The 26,802-nt window shown below is 43.5% G+C and overlaps 2 protein-coding genes across 3 annotated transcripts in view; both read left to right on the top strand.

Moving 5' to 3' along the window:
- The window catches only part of LOC124035859 (T-cell immunomodulatory protein-like), a 114,358-nt gene extending 103,752 nt beyond the window's left edge, over window positions 1-10,606 (top strand). For both annotated transcript variants that reach the window (XM_046349656.1, XM_046349657.1), the window contains 4 exons: window positions 527-651; window positions 3,191-3,273; window positions 5,470-5,587; window positions 9,097-10,606. In XM_046349656.1, coding sequence (XP_046205612.1) covers window positions 527-651; window positions 3,191-3,273; window positions 5,470-5,587; window positions 9,097-9,156 — 386 coding nt within the window. In that variant the 3' untranslated portion in view covers window positions 9,157-10,606. The remainder of the gene's footprint in view (window positions 1-526; window positions 652-3,190; window positions 3,274-5,469; window positions 5,588-9,096) is intronic.
- Window positions 10,607-11,763: 1,157 nt separating this feature from the next.
- Window positions 11,764-26,651, top strand: LOC124035856 (neuropilin and tolloid-like protein 2). The gene is made up of 9 exons (XM_046349653.1): window positions 11,764-12,162; window positions 15,007-15,063; window positions 15,225-15,371; window positions 16,910-17,158; window positions 17,471-17,518; window positions 17,814-17,941; window positions 18,614-18,842; window positions 25,464-25,577; window positions 25,703-26,651. The coding sequence occupies exons 1-9, from the start codon at window positions 12,153-12,155 to the stop codon at window positions 26,365-26,367; spliced, it is 1,647 nt and encodes a 548-aa protein (XP_046205609.1). The 5' UTR covers window positions 11,764-12,152; the 3' UTR covers window positions 26,368-26,651.
- The last annotated feature ends 151 nt before the right edge of the window (window positions 26,652-26,802 follow it).

Below are 26,802 nucleotides of genomic sequence, written 5' to 3'. Positions count from 1 at the left end.
AATGGTCCTAGTTTCAAACTGTTACAATGGAGATTAGTGGACGGTAGTATATAGATTCTCTCAAGATGGAGTTGTGCTTCACTGATAGACAGGCATTCAACCCCAGGCGTTTAGGCTCTATACTGAGGCTGTGTGTGTACATAATAACTAGGCAGAACACAGTGTGTTTTTTTTAATGTGGACTGTATATATTACTATAATCAGTCATTGAAGCGTTTGCTTGCTGCACATTGTAAATGTAAAAACAGGCTTCCATCTGAGTGTGGGTCCAGACCAGCCATGCAATCCATCCACATTTATCCTGATTTGTTGCTGTGGTGCTCTCTTTGTTTACTGTAAAGCGGGAGATTTACGTCGGCTGCGCTTGGCAGGGCCTGTGCGTGGGGCCAGTGATGGGATGGGGGGGCTAGAAGCCTCTGGGCTGGGCGACGGTAGGAATAGGACGGTCTGATTTGTGTCTTTTTTATGAGGCTTGTTTATGAGTCTGAATGGCTCTAATGGCTCCTTTGTTTTCCCCTCCATGCAGCGGGCCAGCTGAGCCAGTCGGCCCACCTCTCCCTGCAGCTGCCTTACACCGTCCTGGGTCTGGGGCGCAGCGCCAACTTCCTGGACCACCTGTACGTGGGTATCCCCCGGCCCCTCGGGGACAAGGTACTGTATGGTGCGCCGCAGCACTGGGAGGAGGGGAGCGGAGAGGAGGGAGATGCCAGACAAAATACAGGACAGGATGCAGTAGGAGCTACAGCAGGTCTTAGTTAATGCACCATGGAAATACTTTTTCTAGTCACTGCACCCATGTGGAGAACACACCCAGAGCCACTGATACTGACACTAACTATACTGCAGGTTGATGTAAATGCTGTACATGTTTCTTCTTGTTGCAATATGATAAGTAGATGATCTATTGTGCAGTAAATAATTTGTTATCTTCTTCGTTCCCCCACTTTTGTGCTACCTCAAACATTGGCGTGTGGTGTGGGTTCGTGTGGAGCGACAGCCTTCTGTCTCTCGTATCGCGTGCCGTTTGAAATGCCGTTTGTCGGTTCCTCGATAGATTCCCCTGCGCGGCTTATTTGAATTTGAGACGCTGGCTCCCGTTCCTCGCCTGTCAAAGAAAAGAACAGAGGTCTTCATCATAGCGGATTTGCATTGCAAATTTCTGCCCATACCTCACTACCTTGGGAGCGAGGCTCGTACAGAGGAAGGCATCTGAAGTACAGCAACGTGCTCTGTTATCACTCGCACCCTTTGAGTAATGCAAGAAAATGTTTCCACAAAGGTTCACATTTCCCCACACAGCAGTTAATAAAATATAATGCTTTGTATTATGCTAACCAATTTTTACCTTCAGAGGGTGTATGGATATGGTGTGTTCAGTGCTACATACACTGAGTGCACAAAACATTAAGAACACCTGCTCTTTTCATAACAGACTGACCAGGTAAAATCTATGATCCCTTATTAATGTCACTTGTTAAATCCACTACAATTAGTGTAGATGAAGGGGAGGAGACAGGTTAAAGAAGGATTTTTAAGCCTTGAGAAAATGGTAGTTGGTACCAGGTGCACCGGTTTGTGTCAAGAACTGCAATGCTGCTGGGTTTTTCACGCTCAACGCGTGTATCAAGAATTGTCCACCACCCAAAGGACATCGAACCAACTTGACACAACTGTGGGGAGCATTGGAGTCATGGGCCAGCATCCCTGTGGAACAGGGGGGGAACACAATATTAGGAAGGTGTTCCTTAAAAATGTACACTCGATGTACACATTTAATGAACATCTGTGTCTGTCTGACTGTCTCTGATAGTTCCTATCTGTCTGTCTTCAACCCTCCCTCACGGGGAAAAACATTCAGGAGGCCTGTGAGGGAGTTAGGGAGGGAGGGAGAGAGAAAGAGAGGAGGGTTGGGGAAAGGGAAAGAGAGGAGGGAGTGTGTTCTATTTCTACTCTCCTCCTGTACACTTGTCTCAATCCCATGAGGATCCTTTCCTCCGCTCACAAGGTTTACTTCACTAATCAAGATTCCCGCTCTGCTCTCGCCTCCCAAAAAACCCACTTCACTCCCAACTTCAGACCCAGCGCTCTCCTTTGAAACGCTCTCTGAAAACCCAGAAACGCTTTCCTCCTCTAAAACGCAGGCGTCTTCTCTTAGCCAAAGCGCCGGAAGCGCAGCCTGTCACTGTCTCTCACCGCCGTTCTGCATAAACCACGCTGCATTGAAGAGCAACATGTCAGGGTTAGCTTAGGAGGTTAAGAACTGCAACTTGTAATGAACTAGCACACTGTTCACAGTGCACTGACTCGAGGTGACTCATTCCAGTTCGTCATTATTCTCCTTTAACCTATTTCGCCTCAAACGCAAACAATCCCTAGCAACTGGCAAATCAAAATCCCTGAATCTGCAGCTCTGAATCGCTTTGAGTCTTTGCCTTACATAGTATATGCATCGCTGAGCGATGTAGGTGTGTCATTCACTTCTGTTGACATTTCTCAGTGTCAGGAAGGAGTCATATGCGTGGCTTCCTAACCCACACAACCCTCAGCATTGTAACGATACTCCAGCTAATGGGACTGTAGGAAGTAGGCTGACACACCAGGGGGATACTTCAGCAGACCTCATTTATTTAATTTATTAGCCTGTCTGTGTTTTAAATGCATGGCTTTTAAATAGCTCGGGTATAGGTAGCTGAAACCCCTGGGCTCTCATTAGGGTGGTTCTGGGTAAACGAGGACACAAAGTACCGTCGGCACACACTGCGTGTGCGTCTGCGTGCGTGAGCGAGCAAGTGTGTTTTCCTTATCCCTTAATGTTGCCAAATGATAGATGTGTGGTCGGAAATGAGTCTCTCTTCCCTAGAGGACTCTGTGAGAAAGATGAATTTAACGTTTGCCAGTGATTGCCATCCAGTAGCAACTTGAAGAGGGGAAAATTACCTTTTGTAATTAATACAGAAGCTGGCGGTGAAAAGCTTTTGAGCTTGATCTTCATAGAATGAAGTTTCTTAAACTCTGAAGCCGGAGACCAAATTGTTGTGCAGTATAGGAAATGACTCAGGCCCTACATTGAATCTGCACCGAGAAGTGTGGGATATATTGCCTGCATTGAACTAGACTTTTTCCATTATTGCCCCTTCAGTCTGCCTCCCCGAGGCACTAATAACATAGTTTCTCTGTTTCTGCCTTGCAGGATGTGAGGAAGCAGGAGTGGACAGCCATCATCCCCAACTCGCAGCTCATAGTCATTCCATACCCACACAACGAGCCCCGCAGGTACACACACACACACACACTCATACATCTGTACTTGGGACTCCCACAAACATGCCCAGGCCATGTATCCATTGGTTTTCTGTGTCATTCACATGTAGTTCTACCCCCAGGAGTGCCAGCAGATGGCAGAACCCCCCCCCCCCTCCCCTCTCTCTCTCCGTATGGCCAGCTAACACATTCTCTCATCAACACATGGAACACACACACTCTGACAAAAGCTTGCACTTGCATATACAGTGCCTTCGGAAAGTATTCAGACCCCTTGACTTATTCTAAAATGGATTAAATTATTTGTTTCCCTCATCAATCTACACACAATACCCCATAATGACAAAGTGGAAACAGGTTTTTAGACATTTTTGCAAATGTTTTTACATAAGTATTCAGACCCGTTGCTATGAGACTTGAAATTGAGCTCGGGTGCATCCTGTTTCCATTGATCTTCCTTGATGTTTCTACAACTTGACTGGAGTCCACCTGTGGTAAATTAAATTGATTGGACATGATCTGGAAAGGGCCTTGGTCAGGAAGGTGGCCAAGAATCCGATGGTCACTTTGACAGAGCTCCAGAGTTCCTCTGTGGAGATGGTTGTCCTTCTGGAAGGTTCTCCCATCTATGCAGCACTCCACCAATCAGGCCTTTATGGTAGAGTGGCCAGACGGAAGCCACTCCTCAGTAAAAGGCACATGACAGCCCGCTTGTAGTTTGCCAAAAGGCACCTAAAGACTCTCAGACCATGAGAAGCAAGATGCTCTGGTGTGGTGAAACCAAGAGGAAACCTGGCACCATCCCTATGGTGAAGCATGGTGGTGGCGATGTTGTGGAGATTTTTTTTCAGCGGCAGGGACTGGGAGACTAGTCAGGATCGAGGGAAAGATGAACGGAACAAAGTACAGAGAGATCCTTGATGAGAACCTGCTCCAGAGTGCTCAGGACCTCAGACTGGGGCAAAGGTTCACCTTCCAACAGGACAACGACCCAAAGCACACAGCCACAACACAGGAGTGGCTTTGGGACAAGTCGGGAATGTCCTTGGGTGGCCCAGCAAGAGCCCGGACTTGAACCCGATCAAACATCTCTGGAGAGACCTGGAAAAAAGATGTGCAGAAATACTCCCCATCTAACCTGACCGAGCTTGAGATCTGCAGAGAAGAGTGGGACAAACTCCCCAAATACAGATGTGCCAAGCTTGTAATGTCATACCCAAGAAGACTCGAGGCAGTAATTGCTGCCAAAGGTACTTCTACAAAGTACTGTGTAAAGGGTCTGAATACTTATGTAAATGTTATATTTCACTTTTTTATTTTTCAAACATTTGCAAAAAAAAAAACCGTTTTTGCTTTGTCATTATGGGGTATTGTTTGTAGATTGATGAGGGAAAAGAAATATATTTATTCAATTTTAGAATAAGGCTGTAAGGTAACAAAATGAGTGTTTTTCCGAATGCACTGTATATAGCTACTACACTAACTTATTACTCAGAAAAACACACCCACATTAGGTAGATGCATACATCATGTACTGTTCCTACATTATAGTGAATGCTCAGTGTATAGCTGTGTAAAGGTGTTTTCAGTCTCATAATGTTTATTGGGCACAGGTTAACGCAACATATTGTGTCTACTTTTGTGTCCTGCGTTGCTATTTGTAGTTTTTCTTTTCACCACAAATATTTAATGTGTTTATTAGTTCTGATAGAATGTCTTAATGAAGTTCTCTCACAAGGTTTTTTTGATTAATATTTGAGCAGGTGCATTGTTCTTCAGCCATTTATTGTAGAATAATATTGTATCTCCACAATCTGGGCCTGTTCTTGTTTTTAGTCAAACCGTTCAAACGAACTCTCCGTTCTTTTCAATAGTCACAAAATATGTGCATCGAAAGACCGTAAAATGCGCTTGTCATTGTTTGTTTTTGATCTTATTGAAATGGTTCATCTCTGACAGGGATGTAGCATTTCTCGACTCGTTTTGACCTAACACGTCATACTTTCAGGGTATTTTCATATTTTTGATTACAGGAACTTTATTGTCAAATAACACCTCTGATAAAGCAAAATATGCCAAATGATAGCATGTTGACTATTACGTTCTGATAGGGTTGGAAGAGATGAGAGATGTGCCTTTTTTGAACGAGTTTCACGTCACATAGTAGTTGATACGCTCGTTCTCTCTCCTACCCTTTCCCTGTTTTAGTTGGAGTGCAAAATTATATCTGACCCCCAGTAACATAGTCCTGCTGACCGCCATCGCTCTGAGCGGAGTGTGTGTGTTCATCCTGGTCATCATTGGCATCCTCCACTGGCAGGAGAAGGTAAGGACGGAATGACACAAATACGTCGCTTACACCGTTTATCGTTGTCATTATCATCACTTGCTGTTTTAATCGATAGTAATGAGCACCATCAACCTCCTCTCTTCCCCTTCATTATTAGCTGTACTGTCTTGTCTTTTCCTCTTCTTCCTTGCCTTCCTCCTCACTATCCTCTCCTCCTCCCCCTCCTCTTAATAGTCTGAGCCAAAGCCGGTTATGTTCTGGTCAGAGCAGTGTGTGTCCTCTCTCATCCTCCCCACCATTGCCAGTCCATAGTATCTGGTGGGGGTCTTCTCTTCTCCTGACCCTAGGGGGTTGCTGGGGAGCTCTGGTGCTCATCCAGAGAGCAGGAGACCCGCTGTGGGAACAGGGCTCACTCCGAGAGGAACAGATGGGTCAGAACCAGCAGATGGGCCCTGTCCTCTAGCCTCCCACAGAGCTCCAGCACGGCTGTTAGAGGGCCATAACCAGTGAGGACGCTCGGCTGTAATTGCTTTTGTTTTGCCCCTTCAGCATATCCAATATTTTGTTCGTAATCCCTGTAAATATGTCCTCCAGGGTGTGTGTGTGTGTGTGTGTGTGTGTGTGTGTGTGTGTGTGTGTGTGTGTGTGTGTGTGTGTGTGTGTGTGTGTGTGTGTGTGTGTGTGTGTGTGTGTGTGTGTGTGTGTGTGTGTGTGTGTGTGTGTGTGTGTGTGTGTGTGTGTGTGTGTGTGTGTGTGTGTGAATTTTCATTGAGTTTTAAGGTAATCATGTATTGTTTGAATTTCGCAAACTTGTGCTCATTTGCATGTGTTTGCATGCAACTGTTGCCGACATGCATGTGTGGTGTGTGTCCAGCCTACCGTGCACACACCACGGAGCGATTCATCCCCATCCCAGTACAGCCGTGGCTGGTCTGTTTCTCCATCGAGCGAGGCCGAGCAACGTTGGCGTCTTCTCAAAGCCATCTGCTGTGGGTGCTTTATAATGCACGCAGGAAGCCATAATTGCTCTCCACTCAGGGAACTGTTCCGGGAACACTAGCTTCATTGGAGTTGACTCTGCATTAAAATAACATGTTTGGCTCCATATCTGAGGAACTGAGCCCAGCAATTATATTTTAGCAGAAAGCGAGCGAGGCAGAGGCATGGCTCCTTGTCCGTTGTTGATTAGAGGTTGATTGACTGATAATGGTCATGATGGCCAAGGTAATGGGAGCTCAGGTAATAGCTAGCTGTTCATTTGTTTAGATGATCTGTACTTCAGTTCAGAGCCCCCTTCATTTTCATAGATACAGGTAACTGACAAAATAAAGGAAACACCAACATAACGTGACTTAGTAAGGTGTTGGGCCAGAACAGCTTCAATGCACCTTGGCAGAGATTCTGGAACTTTATTGGAGGGATGCGACATCATTCTTCCACGAGAAATTCCATGATTTGGTGTTTTGTTGAGGGTGGTGGAAAACGCCGTCTCGGGCGCCGCTCAATGATCTCCTAGTCGTGTTCAATTGGTTTGAGAGCTGGTGACTGAGACGGCCGTGGTATGTGGTTTACATTTTCTTCATGCTCATCAAACCATTCATTGACCACGTTGTGCCCTGTGGATGGGGGCATTGTCATCCTATGGGGGCATAGCCATGGTAGCCAAAATAATGGCTTGCCCAGCATGTTTAAACATGATCATTTTCATGATTAATACATGTTTCATACATTGCTTAACTAACTCATGTGCCACACCTTTTGTGGAAGCACCTGCTTTTAATATACTTTGCATCCCTCATTTAATCAAGTGTTTCCATTATTTTGGCAGTTACCTTTCTATCTGCTTCATGTTATTACTGTTGCAGCTGATGAGTCACATCTTTTGAATCGGCAGCCTGTTTTTGTGTCAGTATGACGTCTCAGTTCTTGTGAGGCTGTGTGTTTTTCTTCCCGTTGTATTGGGATGGCCGACATCTCCGCTGTGGTGGGTCTTTTTGAGCGTGGGTACCTGCCTTTGTTTGCTTTTAATGGGGGAGGGTCGTGACCCATTGTCATCTTTTTGTCTAGTCGGGTGTGCCATATGCATTGTAAGTGTGCTTGCCTTGAAGTCATATCTGAGCCCGGCTGCTGCTGAGTGCTCCTGTTCTATCTGACTCACTCTGCCCGGCACAATAACACACCATCATTGAAGGGGCTCTCTTAGATAAGAGTCTAACCTTTCACGCAGGGGAAAACAGCATTTTGGAGAGAAATAATCTCCATAAACCTTTCCATTTGCATTGCGGTGTGGGGTTGACCAGGTCACGGTGCGATGGGTGATTGACTTTTCATATTTATGCTGACCCCTGCTATTTGTTCCACAAATCTCAATGATCAAATAGACGTCAGAGGCTGGTTTGAGACACACTGCAACAGCCGAGACTGGCTCAGGAAGTGTTGTTAGAACACTGTTAAAGATAAGAAAGCTTGTCGATATTTGAATAAAACTGCTTTCTCTGTTTTTGCCTAGCTGTAAATCTGAGAGGTGTTTTGGATTCTCTTTACTTGTCCGATAACTTTGGTTTCATGCCTGAGGAATCAATCAGTGTTTGTTTGAGCCATTTGTATTTTGGTGTGGGTTTAAACAGAATGCAGGGTTTTTCAGAGCAGTGAAGGCTGCATTATACCTCCACGTTGCATAATGCATACATTGTGACAAAGGTCTTCTTTTATGCTTAGTTCAAGGCCCCCATAGCCTTAGCACAGAGTATGGATAGGTTACCGCATACAGTAGACCTCTCAAATAGGTCAAGTTATCGTGTTACTGAACTTCACATTCAATCAGGAGGTTTCAGACCCTTCAATAAATGTGACACTGAGGATATCGCGCACGGAATAACGACACAATTATATCCCCTGAACACTCAATTATTTTGTGTTCTACACCACAGTGAAATAGAAATATTGACAGGATTTACAAGCCAGTTCACTGAATGAGACCTGAGGAGTGTATAACAGTATGTTCATTGTACTGTGTACACGCCATAAGAACAAGTGGAAGTAACTGAACACTCAGTCCTAAAGACAGTCTGCTCCCTTAAGTCCTGAGCAACACAGACACGGCCGACAGACTCTCTGCTTAGATGTCGGTGTCCTCCATCAGGACTGTCTGTCGTATGGCGAGTAGTTCCAGAACACATCTGTCAGCTTCATCTCCGCTGCATTTTTTGAAGCTTCCCCTTCTTTCTTTTCATCATATGTGCCTTTTATGTGCTGTTGTCAAGGGAAAGCTCAAAAATAAACGTGAATGATCCTCATGAATCCGCAGAGGGTACGTAATCGTACGTGGAAGTGAGATCCCGTTAACACTTGCAATAATGATTGCCTGTCTCAGATTGTAGCCATGACCACTCAGTAGGTCTGCCGGTTTCATTACAATTCTATAATGGTGTCAGCCCCACCTCTCTCTCTCTCTCTCTCTCTCCCTCCATCACTGACTGTTAGACTCTGCTTGTCTGTGTTGGTCTGACTCGTGACCCCTGACCATTGCCCTGTGTGGGTTTCAGAAAGCGGACGACCGGGAGAAGAGACAGGAAGCACACCGGTTCCATTTTGATGCCATGTGAAGGAGCACAGGAAGAGATGGACCATGGGGAAAAAGTCATGCCATTTTTCTGTTTTATTTATTTATTATTATTATTATTGCTGGTCGATGGAATTGTTTATTTATTTGATCCCCTCGGGCTCTTGACGATGAGCCATTTAAAGTGTTTATATATCCATTAGACATTATCAAATGTAAAAGAGACAGACAGGTTACTTCTGGCATACTTGCACAGTTTTGGCATACTTGCACATTTCAAGGGCCAAAATGATGGATGAACCCAAATCTAAACAGGACTACTGAGTGAAATTACACTGAGTTATATCCCAGTTTACTTTTTTATTCAATGGTTTGGCTCAGCTCATTATGTATGGTTGTCAAATGGGCACTAACAGTTTACATCATGAATTTTGCAATAATGTTCAATCCAAGCCATCCTGATCTGCAAAACACATTACCGATGTGTTTGTTTTGGGGGAAGCATTGCTATTGTAATGCTACTTGAATATGTATGTCTGTAAACCCATTGTCTTCCTGTATGTCAATCTGCAAAGGTTATTGTTTTCCGTGGACTGTTATAGTGAGATCTTACACACAGAGTCCACTGACCCAAACGGGGTATTTACACTGGATGCAACCATTGTGCTCTACTGTATATAATGCACATAGTACATGGTCCATAATGAGGGGTTACTGTATGTGTCAAGTTCATTATGTATTTTTCCTCTCCTTTTTCAAATTCCCCTCCAAATCCCTGACACACGATGTCTTATCCTTGTTTGACCGTTCCCACTCTCCCACTGCCGTCACTCACAGTGGTCTTGGAATGGCCTGTACTACTGACCCCTCTGGTTTGGTCATGTCCTTAGCTTTTTACTCTTTCTCACTCTTAATAATCGTGTTTGTCTCGCATGATAAACACAGTGTCTTTTTGGAGTTTCAAACCCTTATGTGTTCATTAAAAACATACATGAAACTGTGGCGGTCAATTGAAGAATGGTCCATATACTATATATACTTAAACTAATAATATAATAATATATGCCATTTAGCAGACGCTTTTATCCAAAGCGACTTACAGTCATGCGTGCATACATTCTACGTATGGGTGGTCCCGGGGATCGAACCCACTACCCTGGCGTTACAAGCGCCATGCTCTACCACTTCTACTTACAAGGGGAAATATGTTTGTTCCTTAACCAACAGGAAGTGCAATCATCAATATTATCACCAATGTCAAGTTTCTTCTATTAATCATTCTATTTCATTTGGAATTAACGTGGGGCACATGCTATCATCTCATGTCTGTGGTTTAAATAATGATTGATAGTGATCAGTCTCATTGATTGTATTTTTGTGTTTGTGTGTGGATTGTGCTTATAATCGGAAATGTTCAACTGAAGTAGGATCATTTCTGTTGAGAATGTTTATGGGATGATGGGTTGAAAATTAAAAGTGTTTATCGTGCTTAATTCATGGTGGTTCTCACTTGTTTTCAAAATCAAATCAAATCAAATGTATTTATATAGCCCTTCGTACATCAGCTGATATCTCAAAGTGCTGTACAGAAACCCAGCCTAAAACCCCAAACAGCAAGCAATGCAGGTGTAGAAGCACGGGTGGCTAGGAAAAACTCCCTAGAAAGGCCAAAACCTAGGAAGAAACCTAGAGAGGAACCAGGCTATGTGGGGTGGCCAGTCCTCTTCTGGCTGTGCCGGGTGGAGATTATAACAGAACATGGCCAAGATGTTCAAATGTTCATAAATGACCAGCATGGTCAAATAATAATAATCACAGGCAGAACAGTTGAAACTGGAGGTGGACTGGGGACAGCAAGGAGTCATCATGTCAGGTAGTCCTGGGGGCATGGTCCTAGGGCTCAGGTCCTCCGAGAGAGAGAAAGAAAGAGAGAATTAGAGAGAGCACATGTGGGGTAGCCAGTCCTCTTCTGGCTGTGCCGGGTGGAGATTATAACAGAACATGGCCAAGATGTTCAAATGTTCATAAATGACCAGCATGGTCGTATAATAATAAGGAAATCAAATTCATTTAAATGTATTTCTGTCTCACGTTTGCCTTCTGCTTCATAGACTGGCACGTCCATCCGAAAAATGGCACGTCCATCTGAAAAATGGAATTATCCTAGTGAGCTGATGACCAAAGAAACGATTGGAAGTGACAACTTGGCATAGCCTACAGTTTTGAGTTCTTTTTAGCTCATGTAGCATAATGTATTGCAATCTGGCACTTATGGTAAAATGGTAGTCTAATAAAATGGTAGCCATCATTTAAATAGCAGTTGATGTTTTACTGTCTGTTGATGTTTTTTCACGATTGTCTCTTGGCAACAACTTACTGAGTAAATATTATCCTAATGGTAGGCTGTCAACTTTTCCGTTTTTTTTTGCGCAAAACACATAACCCATTGTAACTTGCTCCGTTCATTTTGTGTTATATCATAAATGGCTTTGCTCAAGTTTACCAATATAATATTTCAATGTAACATGAACAGAGCAGAGACTTGTATGCAGCGAGAGGTTTTACACTCGGTGATGGGGCGCATGCGTACAAGCTGCTCATTCACGCAAACATCGCCCCGAGCTTAAATGAGCCTTGTTTAGTGCCATTACTTCAGTTCAGCCACAGACCACTCTGTGCATCTCTCTGTGCGCGTCTCTCGGATACTCTGCTGCTCAACCTCACTGGACAACGCAACCTACTTTAATAATAGCATATGTTGTTGCATGTGGAACTACAAGACACCTGTCTAGATGGAATTAACGTTGTATCTAATACTTATCGGGAGTGGTTGAAGAAGAAGCGCTTGTTTTCCTCAGAGGAAATTAGGAGTTGATGATGGTCTTTCTGACTATGGAATTAAGGCGGTCAATGAAAAGTTGGATTTTATAAAGAAGCGACTCAATGCCTTGGATCCATAAAATGGAGAGAGAAAGCGTGTAACTCCCCAAGCTTATTAAGAAGGAGAACGTATTTGGCACCACCACACAGGGAGAGGAAATGCAAAGAGGTGAGTTTTACTTGGCATCAGAGCGCTTTTGGATCGTGTAAAGGAACACTGATATGATACAAAAGGCTTTTAATCACTCGCATCGGCTGTGATATAATTCATCCCTTATTATTCTGCAAGATAGACGAAACTCACCCTTACCAGATGTTTCCCGTTGTATTTTATCTTGCGCCAAGTTGTTTTATTGTGATATAATTCATCCCTTATTCTTTTGCAAGATAGACGAAACTCACCCTTACCAGATATTTCCCGTTGTATTTTATCTTGCGCCAAGTTGTTTTATTGTGATATAATTCATCCCTTATTCTTTTGCAAGATAGACGAAACTCACCCTTACCAGATGTCTCCCGTTGTATTTTCTTTTGCGCCAAGTTGTTTTTATTGTGTTATGCATGTTTGCAAGAAGCCAAAATCCCTGAATGGCATCGCCACCAGCAGGTTTACATCTATTCAGTTATATTCGCTTTTTAGACTATTGCAAGGGGTCATCTTTGGAACGTGCCAATATCCGAACTTATAAAGATGAGATCTTTGCACAAGGCTACACAATCCGGAAGAATGCATTCCAATTTTGGCTACTTTTCTATTAACGCCTAAGGTCGATGTCGGCGCCACCGCGGAAATCTAATTAGCATAAAGAAAATCCTAATTGTAAAAAAAAAAAAAAAAAATCGGTCAATTTAAACTAGATGTTTGTTTTTTTGCATTGGATGCGTCTCAATGTGTAACACTTCTGCGTCTGTGGTAAAAGGTGACAGAGCTAGAGCGGTGTTTGTCAGACCATGAGACATCCCGAACATCTCAAGTCATGTGTGATGAATACAAATGGTAAAAGCAAATAGCCTACTTTATTTAGGAGTTGAAAATCGCCATGTTTTAGCTGAACGGCGGGTGGTGCTGAAGTGACAGCTCCTGGTGATTCGCGCCACATCTGGGACAAGGCCACAGCTGCGGTTTGCAGCTCATTTTAAGACGCGATATATTCTGCTGTGAAATCATTGTGTTTTGTACTGTACTCTAGGCCTATTATTAAAGGGACTGCCAAGTAGTGTTTAACACACCTAGCCTGTAAACTGCACTGAATATTATCACCGAGGGAGAGAAAATCGTGTTGAGTTCACTTCAGTAGGACTGGGCTATTTCAGTCGCGAAGGGCACAAAGTCTAGTTGTCTTAGAATTATCAACAAATGACTGTAGCGTTCTAACTCCGCATAGCCCCATGTTTTATTTTGTAATATAATTGCAGTATCAAAATGCATCAGCAAACACCCAAAGAGGCCATATCTATGCTTTTTGGGTTAATTTAACCAAACAATCTGGTAGGCCATCCATTTGTATTTACAATGCACTCCTACTCATGTTCTTCCATTAGTGGAGGCTATCTTGTAAAGGCATTCAACCTTTTCAATTCAGACTTTCAGGTCCATTCAAAGCTATTTGACCCAACTGTGTGCTACAATTAATGTCTGCCATAGACTGCTTTTAAGAGGTAGTTATTATGGTCTTTCAGTGGTCCCTCATAGCGGAGTAGGATCCGGAAAGGGCAAATCTTTGTGAATAGCCTCATAGTCAGGCCGTGCATGGAAAAGTGTGTGTGTGTGTGTGTACGCAGTCTGGCCTTCTGGCCTCCAGCGTATCACGCCTGGGAAGAGAGAGGGTGTGTATGTGCGCATGGATGTGTGTTTTACATTCTGTATAGTAGAGAACATGCCGTCTGATTTCGTTTTGCAAGCCTGGGTGGCTATAGTCAATCCACGTTTCATTATTCATCAGTCAGGCTCTCGCTCATGGTTTAATGTGATATAAGCAGCGCAGTCTATTAAAATCTGTTGGGGGTAAACCTACATCGGGCTTATCTGGAGAAGACAGTGGTTTCGTGGGCTGAAATGTGCACAGGGGTACGGCGAGCAGTTTTAGCACAGATATAATACACAATGCAGTGCTGTTGCTGCTGCTGCTGCCTCCGGATGCCTGTCTCTCATTATGGCATCACGCCTGTTAAGCCTTATCCCATTTGTTCTGGTTCTGTCTTCATTCAGGACAGGAGGCTGAAGGATTGGCGGATGCTCTGATAGGCGTGATGATGCGGGCCAACCAATGAGTGCTCACTGACACACCATCAGAGGACAATATGATAACACATACACAGATATACAGCCTTCTTTGTTTAGCTGTACATGGTATGGAGGAGAGAGCTCTTTAGGCATCTGAGTTTGGCTTCAGACTTTTGGTTGTGATATGTCTTGGCTCCGATACGATGCTTTTTAGATAAGCTTTCAATGGCACAACCTATGAAATACAAGGCAGGGATACATCTACAAGACCCAAGGATCAATATTCTGTCAAGTATTGTTGTACATCGTACACATCAATTGCAAGATGCATCTTTAACTATATGTTACTGTCAGTGTCGCAGATCATTGGTTCTTTCACTGTGTGTGTGCCTATGTGTGTGCTTGCGTGCACGGTTATGTTAGGTTATGATGGATATAGTAGGGCTATAGTTCTTAATGATGCCCGGTCTCGCCCCTGCATCACTGCTGTTCCAATAATCACCCATACACCATTTTGTAAAAAATAAAAGGTTTATAATTATCTCACCCAACAGAATAGAAGGCATGTTTCTCATTTAAACTGGTAATTACTATTTCCTATCTTAACTAGCAGATTTCAAGCTTCACATAATTGCTTTTTAATGAGGGGTGTGCGAGCTAGTGTGTTACATTGCCTATTATTTCAACACTTTGATTCAATTGTTTTTACCTGTTCCACTCGTATTTGATGGTCCGTTTAGGAGAAATAACGGTGCAAATCATTGACATTGGAATGTTTTTCTCTTGCAGCCTGGGTACTCCTTATTCTGATAGAAGAGGGATTTGCTCTGGCACAGAGAACTAAAGGTGCGTCTCCTGTTGTCATTTTGTCATATTATGGGGGGAATAATCGGTCATGTTGTTGCACGTAAAACACTTTCACTGGCAGCAGCACAATAAATTGATCTAATCCCATACATTTCCCAATTTAAACATGGTCTTGATTCTCTTCACTGTCTTTTTCTCAGAGTCCTTTTCTCAGAATGAAGGCAGTCCACCTCAGAATATTAACGAATGTGGCATCTGGGTCCGCAACATCAACGGGGGAGTCTTCACGTCCCCCAACTACCCCAACACATACCCCCCTAACAAGGAGTGTGTTTACATCTTGGAAGGTACATGTCCGTTTCTGCCCGCTCAAACGAAAATGGCCTCGGCAGTGCCTTAGAACGTGGATAACAGCTGCTTATTAGTTTGTTGCAATTTTAACAGCCTGTCAGTCACTATATGCGTCTTATCAGAGTCATGTCATCCAAAAGTCCAAAACCTATATGTCTGTGGGTAAAACTCAGTCCAGTCGAAGTCGGCTGCAGGAACTGATAGTGGGATTTCGTCAGTCGGGAGATAAATTGAAGACTTGGTGAAGCTCAAGGGCTCCCCCTGTGGAGACATCAACTAGTAAAGCCATAGAACCTACATTGACAAAACGGCATTGACGATCCAAATGATCCGTGTGCATGTCCAATGAGCAGGGCTAAAACGAGGCCAATTCTCCAGATCATCATGACTCAAACCCCATAATGAATGGCATCGCTCATCTCCAAAAGTCTTTGGAGAGTGAGTCACTCAATACTGATAGGTCAGAAATGTCAGTCAACCTGGTTTATATTTCACAAGATATGACTTGTTGACTGCATTCCAGAGACTATTTTGTCTTTCACATGATGTGACTCTTGCTTAGCGATTTGTGTATTTGTTTGATTGTTTCAGTATGTTGTTGTATTGAGTTATCAAGCTAAGCTATATGTGGTATGTATGTAGCTACTTTTAACTGAGAGCTCTTTTTTCTAGTCCTTACCAGGGGAAAGGTGTTCTGATAGTGTTTAGTGTTCTGATAACAGTACTGCCGGTTTGGCTGAATCTGTACGGTAGGCTTTCGTCGTTTATTCCTGTTTAAAATAGTGGCATTACTGCTTCCCACATACCTTCGAAGTACAGCTAATTGGTTTCGGTGTGTGTGCCGGCGGTGACATGATTTGTGTCAGTGTGGGCGAGCTAGTGACATGATTTGTATTTACGTGTGTGTCTGAGCTGTGACGTCGTCATTTAAATGGTGGTATCATTTGTTTCAGTTCAAAGGCATTACCCGCTCTTCTCAAGTTTTCTACCGTTTGACATTTTAGCATTGCAGGCAGTCTGATGCATATGTAATTCACCTATGAAGACAGGAATGAGCTAGATTTTTTTATACAAATGGTATGTGCAAGTGGTAGTCATGTTAATTCTGCTAGGCTACTTGAGCCAGTCATGTGGGGTGTGATTTACATGACATGAACTTCTAAACTCAAATGTATGGTTGAAGTGTTGTGTTTTGGTTCAGAACCTGTAAGGAAACATGCTGACATGTCAAGTCGTTTCAAGTCATGCTAAGTCCTGTGTGTATGCATCAGCATAATGTGCATTAGTGTAAGGGCTGAACTTCGGCAACATGGATTGAAGCGAGCACTAAGCTTGGGTACCTTTGTGTATTTATGCAGGCGTCCATAAACTGGCTGTGCATATGAGTAGAAAACAGGAGTTTAGCTGTTACCAGATTTTTAAACAAGTTTGTGTGCAGACTGAGACGCTGCTGTACTGGTAAACACAGTCCATGGAGCAAAGCCTTTTATCAAAAACCAAACCCAACACACTGCTCCTCTCTCACCTCCTCCAGCTCTCCCTCGTCAAAGAATCCAGTTGGCCTTTGATAAGAACTACTACATGGAGCCCTCCTTTGAGTGCCGCTTTGATCACATCGAGGTGCGGGATGGTCCGTTCGGCTTCTCACCGATCATCGACCGCTTCTGTGGGTCGAAGAGCCCAGGCCTGGTCACCTCCACGGGCCGCTTCATGTGGATCAAGTTCACCAGCGACGAGGAGCTGGAGGGTGTTGGGTTCCGTATCAAATACACCTTTATAGCAGGTACACATTCTCAGTTAGAGCTAGCCTACTGGGCATATCCTCATTACATACGCAGCCATAGGTGTGGATAATAAGGACGACAGCACATCCACAGATTTACTGTCAAGGGCCTCATTTTACTTGTTTGTTACCATCCGATAGTATATTCTAAGACACTGAAATCAGCGTCTCACATCGGGTCACAGATATTAGCTCCCATTGGTCTTCCCCAGTTTATCTGACTTCCTTTAATGGGATCTTATCACTTTTCTATACTCATGAATTCCAGCTCTGTGGATCAAGACTTATGCGCTTTCCTGTTTCTAATTTCAGACCCAGATTTTCATCTGCACGTGGGTGGACTGTTAAACCCGATTCCAGGTAAGCGCTTCAATATTTCACCGGTGTTTGTCCGATCCGATTTGAAGAGCTCTGTGCTCTAAAGCTTACTGGCTGCTATCTTTCACTGACACATGCTCACATTCTCTCACACACAGAGACACATCTCTTTCTCCTTTCTCTCTCTCTCTCTCTCCCTCTCTTCCTCTCTAACATCTCTCTTGTTTCTTTGTTCACATTTTTCTATCTCTTCCCTTATGCTCACCTTTTCTTCTGCAATCCTTCTCTTATCCATAACCCCCCCCCCCCCCCGTCCTCCAACTTTCTCTCTTCTCAGATTGTCAGTTTGAGATTGGTGGCTATGATGGCGTTATCCGCTCCAGTCAGGTAGAAGAGGAGGATAAGATTAAGACTGGTGACGCTGTGGACTGTATCTGGACCATCCGCGCTCCTCCTCAGTCCAAGGTGAACATCTTGTTCCCCCGCTCCTTCTCTCCGGTGGCTAAATGGGTCATCACGTCACTCACTGCAGAGGTCCAGCCACTGAAAACACACCCATTGATTAGAACACAGGAGACTGGGAGTAAGACATACCAGTCCCCTGACCCTCTCTCTGCTGTGGAAACCAAATTAGCAGTATGTCAAATTAGCAGTAGAATAACCAGGGCAGCGGCTATTAGGCCAATAACACAGAATAGGACATAAAATAGAATCGGCAGTACTGGGAATGAAGCTAAAAGCAGTCACTTGATGTCTGCGGTCTTACGAGTTCAAATGTGCTAAAGAGGCTGGATTGTTCCCGGGCTGAATTCACAAGGTGAACTCTACAGCGACAGAGAGGCAGGTTTGTTAAGTTTAGAGCCTATTCGGGTGCACAGCATACATCTTGCGCTCAAAAGATTTAGTTCTACAACTACTTCATCTGAGTTCAATGATTCCCAGTGGTTTTGCGCTGTACAAATGGGCTAAGCCTACGAGGATAGGTTTAATCCAAGTATGAGTCTATTGTCCTTCAGTACCAATATCCCTTTATAAATGCTTCAATTTCCACTTCATTTTTGGGTACCATTTCCTTTCTGAGTGTCAGCTGGGTCACCGTGGTAACGTGTTGTAACGTGGTGATTTTTCTGGCTGTAGATTTTCATCCGCTTCCTGGAATACCAGATGGAGCACTCCAACGAGTGCGACAAGAACTTTGTGGCCGTGTACGACGGCAGCAGTGCCATCGAAAACCTAAAGGCCAAGTTCTGCAGCACCGTGGCTAACGACGTCATGCTCACCAACGGGGTGGGAGTGGTGCGGATGTGGGCCGACGAGAAGAGCCGACTCAGCCGCTTCCAGATGCTCTTCACCTCATTTGTCGACCGTGAGTGTTCCCCTTCTTTCGTCCCCACCCCCCAAAAAATATGTTACTTGCAGTTATTGTGGGCCGTCTAAACCAGGAGTTAATTTGAAGATAAATAATTGCAGATCAGTCTGGGGACTTTATCAATTGGCAGGTCCTCTTGTCTCCTTGTTTTTTTTTTATTCTCACAATTTAGTGGTCAGTATTTTGTCCAGACACACAGCAGATTTATGAAAGGTTGGAAGAGATAGATGGGGCCAACTGCCCATTATTCTCCTTGATTTATTGACGACATCCGCATCCTCTGAATAGTAAATATCTGACTGACATTCAACTCTCATTTTAGAAAGGGAAAGTTAATTAAAGTGGCATGCTAAGCAGTGGTATCGCAAAGCCAGTTCTTTTCCCACCGTCTTTGCCGAGTACCTCAAAGAGAATGACAAGTTATTGAATATGCATATAACGGTGTAACGCATTGGCCATAATTATGTGTCATCATTCACAATGGACAAATGGGATTTATCTTCCCATTGAGGAATGGAAAAGCTGACTCATTTGTCATTATTAGTATGTCATTATGATCAGATGCTTTGAATAAAGCTCTGCCTTTTGCATGGCAGATGTGGTTTAAAGGATGTATGTAAATTACAGAACATTTCCTTGGAGGAAACAGTTGAAGACTTCTATTCCAAAACACTATATCCATTTTCAGAAATGTTAGTAAATTTGCTTTTTACACTCTTGGCCTATATGGATAGAGCTATATTTAAATGTTTCTTAGGCTTTCACAAGGAAATTCAGAGAAACAGATAGTAATTTTGGGTGCGTATAGAAAGGAGTCCTGAGTGCATTCAGGTGCATGCTCTGAGGCAAATGTCCTTCACAATAGACAGACATAGGCTCCTTCTGTTCAGTACGACCCAGAGTATGACGCCCTGTCATCTTGCAACTGGACATCAAACATAAAGATCCTGAATGTTGACACTGTATATGACATGGGTGTATATGACATGGGTGTATATGACATGGGTGTATATGACATGGGTGTTATGACATGGGTGTTATGACATGGGTGTTATGACATGGGTGTTATGACGTGGGTGTTATGACGTGGGTGTTATGACGTGGGTGTTATGACGTGGGTGTTATGACGTGGGTGTTATGACATGGGTGTTATGACGTGGGTGTTATGACGTGGGTGTTATGACATGGGTGTTATGACATGGGTGTTATGACATGGGTGTTATGACATGGACATGTAAAGTGCACATTTGGACTTCCATGTTTGTATGACATCACAGCTGTATTTATTGTAATCCTCAACGTCTACTCTCTCAAAACGCATTGTCATCTTAAATTGATCGCATTGCCCTCACTCAGACAACAGAAATGTGCAAGAATTGCCCAACTAGCGGGCAGGGTAGGGGGAAACGTCTTGTCGCGTCGCGTGCAGTGCTCAGGTTCAGAATGGCTGTAAGTCAAAAAACCCATACAGCGCTGTGAAGGGCAGCGCCTGACCTCTGAAGTTAAATATAGCATGTTACTGTACAGCCACTGTGTTTTAATTTAGGTGCTTATCAGTGTCCAAATCTGCCATTCTCAACCCGTAAACGGGTATGAGTGTAAAGGGCTACAGAACTTCTGAAATTAATTGGTGTGTAAAAATGATACATTTGTGACATCAATATTTTCAAAAATGATGTGTGTGTGTGTGTGTTGAAGTCGGAAGTTTACATACACTTAGGTTGGAGTCATTAACTTGGTTTTCAACCATGACACAAGTAATTTTTCTAACAATTGTTTACAGACAGATTATTTCACTTATCACAATTCCAATGGGTCAGAAGTTTACAAACACTAAGTTGAATGGGCTTCTGATAGGCTAATTGACATCATTTGAGTCAATTGGAGGTGTGCCTGTGGATGTATTTCAAGGCCTATCTTCAAACTCAGTGCCTCTTTGCTTGACATCATGGGAAAATCAAAAGAAATCAGCCAAGACCTCGTAAAAAAATGGTAGACCTCCACAAGTCTGATTCATCTTTGGGAGCAATTTCCAAATGCCTGAAGGTACCATGCTCATCTGTACAAATAATAGTACGCAAGTATAAACACCATGGGACCATGCAGCTGTCATACCGCTCAGGAAGGAGACGTGTTCTGTCTCCTAGAGATTAACGTACTTTGGTGCGAAAAGTACAAATCAATCCCAGAACAACAGCAAAGGACCTTGTGAAGATGCTGGAGGAAACCAGTACAAACATATCTATATCCACAGTAAAATGAGTCCTTTATCGACATAACCTGAAAGACTGCTCACTGCTCCAAAACCGCCATAAAAAAGCCAGACTACGGTTTGCAACTGCACATGGGGACTAAGATTGTACTTTTTGGAGCAATGTCCTCTGGTCGGATGAAACAAAAATAGGACTGTTTGGCCATAATGTCCATCGTTATCTTTGCAAGATAAAGGGGGAGCCTTGCAAGCCGAAGAACACCATCCCAACTGTGAAGCACGGGGGTGGCAGCATCATGTTGTGGGGGTGCTTTGATGCAGGAGGGATAGATGGCATCATGAGGAGGGCAAATTATGTAGATATATTGAAGCAACATCTCAAGACATCAGTCAGGAGGTTAAAGCTTGGTCGCAAATGGGTCTTCCAAATGGACAATGACCCCAAGCATACTTCCAAAGTTGTGGCAAAATGGCTTAAGGACAACAAAGTCAAGGTATTGGAGTGGCCATCACAAAGCCCTGACCTCAACCCGATTGAAAATTGGTGGGCAGAACTGAAACAGCATGTGTGAGCAAGGAGGCCTACCAACCTGACTCAGTTACACCAGCTCTGTCAGGAGGAATGGGCCAAAATTCACCCAACTTATTGTGGGAAGCTTGTGGAAGGCTGAAAGAATGATAGAAATAAAAGCTGAAATAAATAATTCTCTCTACTATTATTCTGACATTTCACATTCTTAAAATAAAGTGGTTATCCTAACTGACCTAAAACAGGGAATTTTACTAGGATTAAATGTCAGGAGTTGTGAAAAACTGAGTTTAAATGTATTTGGCTAAGGTATGTAAACTTCTGACTTCAACTGTATATAATATACATACAGTACCAGTCAAAAGTCTGGACACACCTACTCATTCAAGGGTTTTTCTTTATTTTTTACTATTTTCTACATTGTAGAATAATAGCGAAGACATCAAAATTATGAATTTAACACATGAAATCATGTAGTAACCGAAAATGTTTTAAACAAATCAAAATATATTTTAGATTTTTCAAAGTAGCCACCCTTTGCCTTTGACAGCTTTGCACACTCTTGGCATTCTCTCAACCAGCTTCACCTGGAATGCTTTTTCAACAGTCTTGAAGGAGTTCCCTCATATGCTGAGCACTTGTTGGTTGCTTTTCCTTCACTCTGCAGTCCAACTCATCCCAATTTGGTATTTTTTAAATATATATTTTTAAATATATATTTTCTAATATATATACTCGCCCCCCTTAATATATATATTCGCCCCCCTTGAACTTTGCGACCTTTTGCCACATTTCAGGCTTCAAACATAAAGATATAAAACTGTATTTTTTTGTGAAGAATCAACAACAAATGGGACACAATCATGAAGTGGAACGACATTTATTGGATATTTCAAACTTTTTTAACAAATCAAAAACTGAAAAATTGGGCATGCAAAATTATTCAGCCCCCTTAAGTTAATACTTTGTAGCACCACCTTTTGCTGCGATTACAGCAGTAAGTCGCTTGGGGTATGTCTATCAGTTTTGCACATCGAGAAACTGAACTTTTTTCCCATTCCTCCTTGCAAAACAGATCGAGCTCAGTGAGGTTGGATGGAGAACATTTGTGAACAGCAGTTTTCAGTTCTTTCCACAGATTCTCGATTGGATTCCGGTCTGGACTTTGACTTGGCCATTCTAACAACTGGATATGTTTATTTTTTAACCATTCCATTGTAGATTTTGCTTTATGTTTTGGACCATTGTCTTGTTGGAAGACAAATCTCCGTCCCAGTCTCAGGTCTTTTGCAGACTCCATCAGGTTCTCTTTCAGAATGGTCCTGTATTTGGCTCCATCCATCTTCCCATCAATTTTAACCATCTTCTCTGTCCCTGCTGAAGAAAAGCAGGCCCAAACCATGATGCTGCCACCACCATGTTTGACAGTGGGGATGGTGTGTTAAGGGTGTTGCTTTTACGCCAAACATAACTTTTTGCATTGTTGCCAAAAAGTTCAATTTTGGTTTCATCTGACCAGAGCACCTTCTTCCACATGTTTGGTGTGTCTCCCAGGTGGCTTGCGGCAAACTTTAAACAACACTTTTTATGGATATCTTTAAGAAATGGCTTTCTTCTTGCCACTCTTCCATAAAGGCCAGATTTGTGCAATATACGACTGATTGTTGTCCTATGGACAGAGTCTCCCACCTCAGCTGTAGATCTCTGCAGTTCATCCAGAGTGATCATGGGCCTCTTGGCTGCATCTCTGATCAGTCTTCTCCTTGTATGAGCTGAAAGTTTAGAGGGACGGCCAGGTCTTGGTAGATTTGCAGTGGTCTGATACTCCTTCCATTTCAATATTATCACTTGCACAGTGCTCCTTAGGATGTTTAAAGCTTGGGAAATCTTTTTGTATCCAAATCCGGCTTTAAACTTCTTCACAACAGATTCTCGGACCTGCCTGGTGTGTTCCTTGTTCTTCATGATGCTCTCTGCGCTTTTAACGAACCTCTGAGACTATCACAGTGCAGGTGCATTTATACGGAGACTTGATTACACACAGGTGGATTGTATTTATCATCATTAGTCATTTAGGTCAACATTGGATCATTCAGAGATCCTCACTGAACTTCTGGAGAGAGTTTGCTGCACTGAAAGTAAAGGGGCTGAATAATTTTGCACGCCCAATTTTTCCGTTTTTGATTTGTTAAAAATGTTTGAAATATCCAATAAATGTCGTTCCACTTCATGATTGTGTCCCACTTGTTGTTGATTCTTCACAAAAAATACAGTTTTATATCTTTATGTTTGAAGCCTGAAATGTGGCAAAAGGTCGCAAAGTTCAAGGGGGCCGAATACTTTCGCAAGGCACTGTATATAAACTCATTTATTTCTACTGTGTTATTGACTTGTTTATTGTTTACTCCATGTGTAACTCTGTGTTGTTTTCTGTTCACACTGCTATGCTTTATCTTGGCCAGGTCGCAGTTGTAAATGAGAACTTGTTCTCAACTAGCCTACCTGGTTAAATACAGGTGAAATAAAATCAAACATCAAATCTATGAATTACAATTCTGAGAAGAGTAATATTGTACACACACATAGACACCCATAACCATTCATTTCTCATGAAAAAACACAAATGTGAAGAATTTGTCGATATAGCACTTTGGAAATAATATCTTCAGTTGTTCCTCCACCACACTGTAATAGTTTAACTAAATGCCTGAATAATCAGAGATATATTAATTCCTGTATTCATTTTGGATATCATTGTTCTTTATTCCCACCACTGCAGCACTTCATTCCCTTTTAAATTCAACAGAGATGTTTTTTTAAGAGCTCTTTAACATTCTGATGCATATGAAAAAAGATCACATTTTTCATAGTGTTTGTCTTGCATTTCAAATTCATGTTGTCCCTACGTCATAGACCGGGGTTCAATTAAAGGACCAAACAGAGACATTCATCTGAGTAATCAGTCAAGGCACTTTTATCTGGACCATCACCTTGGATATTTTAGTACTTATCCATCTCAGAACACCATTGACACGCAGAGAGAGTACTGCCATCATCATTTTCATTACCTCTGTGGTTCTGGGCTCTCTCAAGGGGGAACTGTGGAGATGGGGAACACGAACCGGCGCTGACAACCAGAGAGAGAACAAGCTTTTTGAAGGCGAGAGATGTCTAATCAGTTTGGAAGTGAGCGCACAGTCAGGGGAACTCTACGCACTCAACGGGAGACGAAAGGCGTGTTATGACCCCTTCATCCCGCTGTCAGAACTGCTTAGCCTCGCGGCAGTGGAGGGGAATGGTTTGGTGTTAGGCCCTAAACAGCGTGTATGTGTCAGGGGTGCGGTGGGACCTGGTGGGGGCTAGTGTCGTACTGCCTGATGGGGTTTGAGGTGTGTGTGTGTGTGGGGTGGGGTGGGGGGATTTGGGATGACAAGCTGCTCAGATCTCTGATGTAGAATGGTGGGAGAGGCGGGGGGGGGGCAAGAGGAAGGGGGATGTAAATGTCTGGCAGGGGGCATCCTGTTAGGACCCACAGAACCAGCCTCGCACATCCATCTCCTGGGCCCAGCAGCCACGTTCAATTTACCAGCCTTCCCAGCTGTCTCGTGACTAGCCTTGTAAGAGCTAGTTTAGTCAGGAGTCTCAGCGCGCCTGGCCATCTGTGCCTCGTGATGGCCGTCTAAATTGATTTACTGCGCTCCATACTCTACGCTGTTTTTTTTTCACTCTGCATGTTTGCTAGGAGAAGCAGCCATTTCAATTGCCGATCATGTCATGCAAGCTGTAAATGATGATGTATGGTTTCAAGTTGCAGACATCTAGCGTTTTATCGCAGTAGTTTTAATCTTTAATAACTTTACCTCGTCTCTTGTTTCAGCCCCTTGCAATAGCAACACGTTTTTTTGCCATAGCAACATGTGCATCAATAACTCCTTGGTGTGTAATGGGGTCCAGAACTGTGTCTACCCCTGGGATGAGAACCATTGTAAGGGTGAGTGAAAATGTAATTTCCTATTTTCTACTTTTAATCATTTAGTACTTTTATCATGTGGTAAATTGACTTGCGACAACCAAACCATTATAGTAGACTTACTGTTTTTTCCGCTTCACAAACAGAGAAGAAATCCAATGGCCTGTTCCATCAGATTACTAATACCCACGGCACGGTGATCGGCGTGTCCTCAGGCGTGGTTCTCGTCCTACTCATCATCTCCATCCTGGTTCAGATGAAGCAGCCCAGGAAGAAGTTGGTAGCCCGCCGGCCAGTCTTCAACAAGGCTGGCTTCCAGGAGGTCTTTGACCCTCCCCACTACGAGCTCTTCTCCCTCCGTGACAAGGAGATCTCCTCTGACCTGGCTGACCTATCAGAGGAGCTGGAGAGCTACCACAAGCTGCGCCGCTCCTCCACCACGTCGCGCTGTGTCCACGAGCACCATTGTGGCTTGCAGGCCTCGGGAGGCAGCATGAAGCAGAGCCGCACCACCCTCAGCTCCATGGAGCTCTCCTACCACAACGACTTCTCCAAGCCCCCACCCATGAAGACCTTTAACAGCACCTATAAGAAAAGCTGCTACGGCTACAAACAGACTCACGATTGCGCCGAGAATGTCATTGAAGACCGCGTCATGGAGGAGATCCCCTGTGAGATCTACGTCCGCGGCGGAGCGGCCGGGCCAAGTGCTGGGCCAGGAGGCTGTGGCACCCTCAGCTCCCGCAACGGGGGCCGCAATAACACCAGCATCGTCGACCCCCAGCAGCGTTCAATGTCCATGGACTTCTAGGTGAAGATGGGAGAGGGGGAAGAAAAGGAGGAGAGGAACCTGACTCAAGTTTATTTCCTGGTTTTCCTTCTTTTGATCAGTTTAATAGGGGGGACTCTCGCATGCAGATTCAGCCTTTCCCCTGTATGCTCAAAATAACGGGACACTGCCACACAGAGAAACAGTCAGATGAAAATGACTTGACTGTTTACTGTATTTACATTCATTCACATGTCAAGCACATGTATATATTATCCTTTTATTTTCATCTATGTACTGTCTATTAAAACCAGAGTATCAAGCTTCATGTTGTTGCTTTTAACCCATTCATTTGATATTGTTTGATTTGATAAAAATGTGCATATATGATGACAATGATGTGATGCAGGTTATGATTACCACACACACATCTACACACATGCAGAGCCCCAATGAATATTCTATGTCTTGAGGGAA

Source organism: Oncorhynchus gorbuscha, linkage group LG05 (genome assembly GCF_021184085.1).
Source record: "Oncorhynchus gorbuscha isolate QuinsamMale2020 ecotype Even-year linkage group LG05, OgorEven_v1.0, whole genome shotgun sequence".
NCBI classification, from domain to species: domain Eukaryota; kingdom Metazoa; phylum Chordata; class Actinopteri; order Salmoniformes; family Salmonidae; genus Oncorhynchus; species Oncorhynchus gorbuscha.
This window is presented reverse-complemented; position numbering and strand designations above follow the sequence as displayed.

What these genes read in the sequence shown, in the direction of transcription:
- LOC124035856 (XM_046349653.1), top strand. An exon ending in GTGTGTTTACATCTTGGAAG is followed by an intron (nt 15,372 to 16,909) that starts GTACATGTCCGT and finishes CACCTCCTCCAG; the next exon opens with CTCTCCCTCGTCAAAGAATC. An exon ending in GGATGAGAACCATTGTAAGG is followed by an intron (nt 25,578 to 25,702) that starts GTGAGTGAAAAT and finishes CTTCACAAACAG; the next exon opens with AGAAGAAATCCAATGGCCTG.